At 39.3% G+C, this 8,745-nt stretch overlaps 1 protein-coding gene across 4 annotated transcripts; it reads right to left on the minus strand.

Annotated features, from left to right (window-relative positions):
* Positions 1–618: 618 nt before the first annotated feature.
* On the minus strand, positions 619–7,110 carry LOC141633181 (E3 ubiquitin-protein ligase BIG BROTHER-like). Of its 4 annotated transcripts, none has more exons than XM_074445626.1 (8): positions 6,956–7,110; positions 5,372–5,552; positions 4,670–4,889; positions 4,511–4,545; positions 4,203–4,247; positions 3,112–3,239; positions 1,055–1,163; positions 619–976 (listed from the first exon to the last, which is right to left on the minus strand). In XM_074445626.1, the coding sequence occupies exons 2-8, from the start codon at positions 5,519–5,521 to the stop codon at positions 926–928; spliced, it is 738 nt and encodes a 245-aa protein (XP_074301727.1). In that variant the 5' UTR covers positions 5,522–5,552; positions 6,956–7,110; the 3' UTR covers positions 619–925. The 4 variants fall into 4 exon arrangements, with proteins under 4 accessions (XP_074301727.1, XP_074301728.1, XP_074301729.1 ...); XM_074445627.1 differs by lacking the exon at positions 6,956–7,110 and adding an exon at positions 6,678–6,929; XM_074445628.1 differs by lacking the exon at positions 6,956–7,110 and adding an exon at positions 6,635–6,694.
* Positions 7,111–8,745: the final 1,635 nt, after the last annotated feature.

An 8,745-nucleotide genomic window follows, 5' to 3' on the forward strand; every position in this document is an offset into this window, starting at 1 on the left:
AAGAAATCTCATTCCCTTAAAGGGGCCAGGGGTAAGAAAATAGAGGATCTTGGGGGTTAAGAGAGAATTCCATCTCTTTGCTTGTGTCAAACAAACATCAACAAATGGAATCATTAACTTTGATTCCCTTACCCTTTCCTGAATACACCAAACCAAACACTCATGATCTGAATATCCCTTTTACTGGGCTAGATTTTTAAAAGCTTATTAGATTGCCATCGTTGGAAGTAGGGAAAACATAGCTTACATCGTCGTACGAGGAATATTTAAGTCGAGGGTAGGCTCAATGTATAAATGACATACGGAGAGTAGTTAAAAATCCCGGCTTCAATGCACTAAGTTATCAGTTCCGGATCAAAGTATCACAAATGGGCTTTAGTAAATAAATTGATTGTCACAAACATATTGCAGATGGGCTTGAATTGAAATGCATGACACAGCTCCCGAATCCGACACATTTAGCCCAACACCAACATTTGATGATTACTGATACTTCACGTATCAGTGTTCACTGGAGACTCACTGGCACATCAGTGAATTCGAGCGAAGAGCAAAGTATAGCTAAACATTAAAGCGGACGGCAAATCTGATACGAGCAGCTCCATAAGCACACAGAAGTACAAAACCAAGTGACTTTGACATTTGCTAATTAGTACAGTACACTCCGGCTAATTCTCGACTCATATATTCATACAAAAAATTACCACCCTATATTTTCAAATTTGTCACACATTAATTGTGCTTCCTACAAGATTTGACTTATCATATACGGAGTACGTCAGTAAGAAAGAGAACTCTACAGCCGGAAAATCCAAAATCAGCTCTCTGACTATATCCCAAAAAAGGAGAAAAAAAAAAATTAATGAAACCGACAAAAACTGAAACCCATATCTACATGAAAGCACGCACCCACGCTTGGCAAGTTTCAAGTCCTTCCTTCACCCCCGAACACTTCGCTATTGCAAATTGGACATGTCTGTGTAAAAAAAAAATAGATTCATCAGAACAAAGCCTCAAGGATTGAATTGACAGTCAAAACTAGTTCATCCTTCACCTTGTTAATACTGAGCCACTTTCTGCCACATTTGGAGTGGTACACGTGTTTACATGGCAATGTCATCTGCTGATCCCCCATTTTATATGTCACCAGGCATATCACGCATCTGTTCGCATATCATCTCCAATGTTAGTCTTATAAAAAAAAAATTATGATCATCCCAATCGTTGGTTTTGAAAAGCTCCTAAAGACCAGTGTAACCCGTTGGAATAGTTTGATATTTTGTAGACTTATCCACTCATTAGATACTGTCGAACAGTTTGAGAGGGCCAAGTTCTTGAAAATCATATCCACTGCTCTTGTAAACAGTTTTAAATATTTACTTTGTGACATTAAAAACATCACCCAACGTGGCAGAGGCTCCAGCAAATGGTGGGGGTGGGGTATGGGGAGTCACTTTATTACATCATATTCCTGAACCAAAGCATGCTAACCAAAGCATGCTGAGCCTTTAGGTCCATTGGAATAGTTCGCTGAGGCATTTTGACCAAGAAATGTAATTCCTTGTCATTATGCTTAAAGACCATGCGTTTAAGAAAGAAACACGGTCCAAGCTCAACCACTGTCCACCACCTCGTGAGGTAAACTAAAGAAGTTTTATCTTAATTGTAATATTTAGTGAAAACTGTTACTTACCACCCAGTATTTACCGTATTTTACAAACTACCACCTAGTATTTCGTTTATTACAAACAACCACCTACTTTGCACGGTATATATCCAGACTCCCACCGTATACCGTTCCCGATTATGATTAACTTAATTTCCCAGACTCCCACCGTATACCGTTCCCGATTATGATTAACTTAATTTCCCGACTCATTAAGTGAATAAACTATAACTTGACTAAAATGCCCTTACTTTCACTCATTCTAAACACTCAGGCGACTCCGCTACCAATTAGATAAACAAAATGAAACTCAAACCCAGAAATACAATCAAAATCTAATCATCTCAGAAGAGTCAAAATCCAACAATCATAACTCATCTTTTAAGAGAACCATCCATCTTACACACTCTCAAAGAGCAATTTCTGTGAATATTAAGTTGAATTGCTATACACATTCCACATTATACAACTCTACCATCGCTTTTCTCCTTCCAGTTCGGTCACATTCATCACCGCTAACTTGTTGCCACCATCACCCCAGGCCTGAACCCACGAAATACCCTACCCTACCCTACCGACGAAAATCATAGATCTATGATTTTCGTGGGTGATGGAGACGATTGATGGGGTTGGGTTGTTTGAGGTGTGGGGTGGGGTGGTGAATAATGAAGATAGCGGGGATTAATGGATGTCGTGGGTGATGGAGACGATTTATAGATTTCGTGGGTGGGTGTAATGTTGATGACAACTAAGAGGTCGACTAGTGGCGACGGTGGTAGATCTAGGGATGCAATGAAATGGTGGGTTTGGGTTTACAGTACGGAGGGTGGTAGTGAGGCGGTGGTTAGAAAATGGTCCGTTGATGATGACAATGAAGAATAGTTGGGACTGGAATTTGATGATTTTTTTTTACTGGCAATTGATGATGATGATGATGTATAGGACTATAGGGGTGTTGCCGTGTTGGTCTGTTGGTGATGACTGATGAATGATGGTGTTTTTATTTTTATTTTTTGATGGAGCTTTAGTAAGGGTATTTTGGTCTTTTTATAGCTTATTAACTTAACGAGTCGGGATTTATGAAAAATCATGATCGAGATTGAAATACGGTGGTAGATGGGATATTTAGTGTGTATTGTAGGTGGTAAGTTGTAATAAGCAAAATACATGGTGGTAACTTGTAAATACGGTAAATAGTAGGTGGTTAATAACAATTTTCACTAATATTTACTATATTGCTATTCTATGTAGTCAATATCTCACATTCTCCCCTCATCATCAACAGCCCCAAACTTCTTCTCTTCGGCAGTGACGACATTTCAAGGGGACATTACTGTGAACTATATACTCTATCAGCGATGACCGCCAGTCTTCCACATCAAACAATATGTTGCAGAACTCAAGTACATTGAAATATTGAACATCAATACAATGCCAAAATGTACCTCTCTCTAGACTTCTTTCTTGAGAAAAAACCACCTGCCTTATACCGAGATGTAGGAAGCATCTTGATAAGTTCTTGGGAAAGGCCACGACTTTGAGTTCCAACTGCCTCGCCTAAGTCAAGTAGTTCCTGCAACAAGAAAAAGCAAGCAAATTCATCAACGTGCCTTTACAAAATCAACAGAGCAAAAGGCTTACAATTCATCAAAAAAAAATATTTAAAAAAAATTCCCTCACACACTGTATCAACTGATACTCTGTAGAATAGGGCATAAATATAGAAGAATACAAAATTACCAACAACTTCCACAGGCTTAAACGATACAAAGTAGAGTTTAGTCATATCCAAGCCATACTAAGAACATATCCTCCTTATCAAAGAAAGATCATACCAGCTCCTTCTATCCAAGTACTTGAAAGTACCATTAACATGTCAGAGAGACGAGGATGCTTAAATGATAAAAGTAACAGGCAATTTGTTCAAAAGAACGTAAAGCTTTTTAGGGAATTTACGGTAAAGCTTTAGCGAGTGGTAAGACAGGTATGGGTGGGTATAAACTATCATCCAATATGTAATTCCACAAAAAAACTAACAGTAAATTACATGGATGAGTCACTCACTGTCACCCAGCCTTACTACTATAAACATCCATTTATAGGTAATGAAAAAGTCAGTCCAGATTCCCTCTCTCTCACACCTTCATTTTATATTCTCTACATGAGTGCTCTAACTTGAGTAGTTGAGTGTCAGAGACAGTATCAGGGGAGAGCGACCATGGGTCCGAAGTTTCATGTGAAAGTTTCGAGGAAGAAGAGAGCGGACCGCTTCATCAAGCCCATAACCGAGAATTAGTAACAATGTACATATACTACTTCATGAAAAAGAAGCCTCTGGGGTATTGATCCACTTGATTTAGTCCAACAGGTAAGTAATACAACAACAACAACAACAACATAATCCCCCCACACACACGCACAACACACACACATTCTCTAATTACATGGTGGTCGTGATCACAGCGTGCTTATTGCGAATACTATGTGTTAAAAAAGACGGACTTGAGTGAGCATTCATGTGGAGAATTGAACGAACCTCATAAGTCATGTTGTCAGGATCGATGTCATCCTCCCATGCAGCCTGTAAAAAAAAGTAAAGAGATACTGTTACTAAATTGACGATGCATAAACTTACTATCAAGCACTCCATGGATAAGGAGTCCATCAGTTTACAAAAATTAATCAGGGGCAAGATGAAATAAGGGCACTTAAACTCAAGTACAAACGCAGGGAAACAAACACGTAGATTTCCAGAGTTTCAAAACAAAGTATTCTTCCCATGTAAATATCATTTCTGCCACACAGCAAACCAGTGAGTCACTGACCAGGATTCAGGAGTCATACCTCTGGACTAGCTGTTTCTGAAGGTTCAACAGGACCTGCAGGTAAGATGAAGTTCGCATCAAATCAAGCCAAAGTGCCAAACACATCTACCAAATAATACTCATTATCTACTGCGAAGAAAAAGATAAATGAACAATGACAAAAGGTGCAGAAACTAACATTCCTCAGCAGCATCAGAACTTGTAGCAACATTTTCTTCAGATTGCATATCCATGGTAGGCTCTTCAATGTGCATGGACGAAAAATATTCCCAGGTCCTCCGGTTAATTTCAGTTCTGGGTAATGCATGATTAACTTGATAACCATAGTAAGACGTAGTTCTGCCATCATGGTAATCTGATCTGTAGGAGTTGTTATTCAAAGACCAATATGCTGTTTCCTAGGAAGGAAAACAAAGAATATAGAATGTCTAAGTTGACTATTTGTTACATTTCGCTCAGCCCCATATTTTGTAGTTGAAAGACTTAGCAAGACAAGGAGTTGAGCTCAGTTTTATAGAACCATATTGACAACATATAAGAGCGCTTAGGCAAACATAATGCTAAGGGCTTGCTTGGATTGGATGTCAGTGTGCCACTATTACAAGGCTAGTGGAGGCAAAACACAAAGGGGAAAGAGGAGGTGGTGTGGTTATAAAAAGAGGAAGAATGAAGATAGGATAATAAGTACTCCGTCAAAGGGTAATAGTTATCCACTTCCCCGTACAGTATATGGCAACCACGCCTATCACCATCCCTTATTTTCCCTCTTTCCGCAATTATTCCAGTAACAACTGCCCCCAATCTAAGCGACTCCTTAACAGATGAAGACTAACACCAAAAAAAAACAACACGTGAAAAAACAAGGAAAAGGCAGAAATACCGGCGTATGCATAGGCAAAGGCGGGTAAGCATAAGCAGGAGGATGAGAAACATAGCCATCAAAAAATCCCATGTAGTTGCTTTCATTCACTTGCTGATATGGGTACCTACCGCTGGTATAGTACATTTCCATTCCCCTATTCTCATTCATTGTAATAGCTTAACAGTACTATCCCTCTTACCTGTAATTATCAACACATTTATCAGATTTCACTTAAACAAAACTACTTGAACAGCCATTTTAAGTCCGATAACATAATCCATTTCGATTTCTAAAACAAGCCCAAAAAACCTATTATTAATACCCCCACCACATTTATCAGATTTTCACTGACTAACAATACACATAAAGCTAATTAAACGGCCATTTAAAGTTCGATAACGTAACCCATTCTGATTTCTAAAACAAACACGGAAAAACCTCTTACTATCACCACATTTATCAGATTTTCACTAACTAACAGCATTAAACATCCATTTGAAATTCAATAACATAATCCACTCCGATTTCTAAAACAAACCCGAAAAAACCTGTTAATACCACATTTTCACTGACTAACAACACACATAAAGCTATAGAAACCGCCATTTAAAATTTAATAACATAATCCATTTCGATTTCTAAAATAACCCCAAAAAACCTACTAATAACACTATATTTATCAGGTTTTCACCGACTAACAGTACACATAAAACTACAGAAACAGCCATTTAAACTTCGATAGCATAATCCATTTTGACTTCTAAAACAAACCCAAACAACCTATTAAAATCACCACATAGGCCACATTTATCAGATTTTCACCATACACATAAAGCTATAGAAACCGCCATTTAAACTGCAATAACATAATCCATACCGATTTCTAAAACAAACCCGAAATACCAAACACCCATTAATAATTAACAATGAAAAACAAATTTGTCTTCTTCCCTAGTTGTACACAACTTTAAGTACAACTTTTTCCTGTTATGTTCCTCAGCAATAAAATAAACAAAAAAAAAAATTACCCTAAATGCTGCCAATACAGCAGGATCCAACAAACCAACAGAAGAAAGAAAAACAACCGTACAATACAAGAATAAACATTAAAAAACTGGTTTAAATAAAAAAATGGGTTTTTAGAATTTTCAAGTACAATATTACAGAATACAGTTAAACATTATAAATACTTCTAAATACCCTTAAGTTTGGACAGTCGAAAACAACAAAACAGAAACAATGCAGATCAAACTGAACATAATAAATATTACAGGTTTATACTTTTTTTCACCGGGTCAAATAAGTCACAAGGGCATTACATTACCATCTAGGGGGAGGCGGGGAGGGGATTATTTTCCACAATAAGCCCGTTTTAAAGACATATTTGGTATAGGGTTTATATAGGGCCAATAAAAAATCTTTATGCCATGTTAAGACTCTTTTAAGTTAAAGCATCTCACAACTTTATTTTTATTTTTTTGACTTAATTAAATCGATTGTGAGGGCTGTCTTAACTTAAAACGGTCTTAACCAATAGAAGGAAATCAAAAATGTATGGCATTGTTGAAATAATGCTAGTAAAAAAAAGAGAGAGAAACATACAAAGAGAGTGTTCTCTTGTTGTTGTCGTTGGATTGAAAAGGTTGCTTTTTTGTTGGGGTGTTTGTGTTTTCTTGAAGTTGAAATGGTGTTGTTAGTTGTGCTGCCGTGAAAAAGAGGGGAAATGGAAAAAGAAGGTGGGGGCCTAGGCTACCCTCTTCTTCTTGTTGCTTTTCTCTTGTATTTTATCCTCACTCTTTAGTCACTCCTACAAGTTAATGGCTAGTGGCTACAACCCTATAAAATCTCATTATAGATGGCACATATTGTTTGGGTCAAAATTTACATATTGGCCTAATAAGGCAAGTTCACTTAATTCCTGTTGAAAAATTGGGCCGTGAAGGAAGAGCAAGTAAGAGGAGCCCGGACGCGAAGTAGGATCCACCTGAGGAGTTGAGCCAGGAGACGTGTAAAGGTGAAGAAGTCCATTGATGGAAGAGTCCCGCATTTTGGAAAGACTTCAGGGAGATTTTTGGGAGAACTCGGGGAGATCAGGGAGAATGGAGGGAGACGGCTGGATATGGAAAGAGTTGTTATGGAAGTAATATTCCTTTCCATAAACGAAGTAGGACATATCTAGGGTTCTTGCCCTATAAATAGCCAAAGGGGCAATCAAGAAAGGGCATTCAAGACCTCACATATACACGAAGTACATTGTGCTAGCTAGATTTACATTCCGTATCATTGTACTCGATCCCTCATTAATAAGCTAGTGCAATACTTAGAAGGGTACCGTCCCTCCCGCGGTTGTTCCCACGTTGAGTTTTCCGCGTCACCAAATCTTACGTGTCACCTTTAATTACGTTCTTTATTTCATTATTTAGCATTGACGTAAACGTCCAACCAATATACAACGAGTAAGACCGCATTGACCTGATAAAACCTAAATACGGTAAAAATTACCTAAACAGTTTGGCGCCCACCGTGGGGCATTGTGGTCGTCAATCGTTGATTACTTAAACGTGTAATAGACAAACAAACATCAACAGCCGTGTCAGGGAGCGGCCAACCGTCGTTACCACCAAACCCTATTCAGAATCCGGCATTGATGGCATCAACTCAGGCTCCTGGGCTCACCTCAAGAACCACCACCTGTGGCAAAAACATCTTTACCTCCCAAATCTCTTGCTGCCACAGCTCAGACCAGATCGGACAAAAGTACAACAAGCTCAGGCCTCACCCCACCACCCAGTCCAACGCAAATCCTGCTCGCTGGCGTGGAAAACCTTCAGAAGGCCATGGAGAATATGCGAGAAGACTAGAGGAAAGCCTGAAGCTGAAGCAAGAAAAAGAGACAGGGAACTCTGGGCGCAGATAGACTTTCTGAAGCAGCAGTCCGTCACTCCAACAAGCAGGGAGAGGGAAGGTCGGGCTCCGGTAATAGATCTAACACAGGGGGCATCAGGCAGTAGGAGTCAACTTCGACAAATACCAGCCGAGCTGGTGACAAGATTGGATATGACAGCAATATCATCAGAAGAAAGAATAACTCCACGAGTACTGGGATATCTCACACCAGACAGCTGGCAGCCAGCCAGCCACGTGGAAGCACAATTAGGTAACCTCCCAGTTGATAATTTCGTGGTAACTGATCAGACACCTGGTGCAGGATCTGCAGGTAGCCCGCAGGTAAGCCGACATCAAGGAACACTCGTAACCTCAACACCATTAGCCATCACGCCACACCGGGACCTTCAAGAGATCAGACCAAGAAGCAGCACCCCAAGCTAGCAGGTAGCAGAGAGACAAAACCAAGACTCCGGAAGTCTAACCAACCAGCAGTACCTGGAGCT

Source organism: Silene latifolia, chromosome Y (genome assembly GCF_048544455.1).
Source record: "Silene latifolia isolate original U9 population chromosome Y, ASM4854445v1, whole genome shotgun sequence".
NCBI lineage: Eukaryota > Viridiplantae > Streptophyta > Magnoliopsida > Caryophyllales > Caryophyllaceae > Silene > Silene latifolia.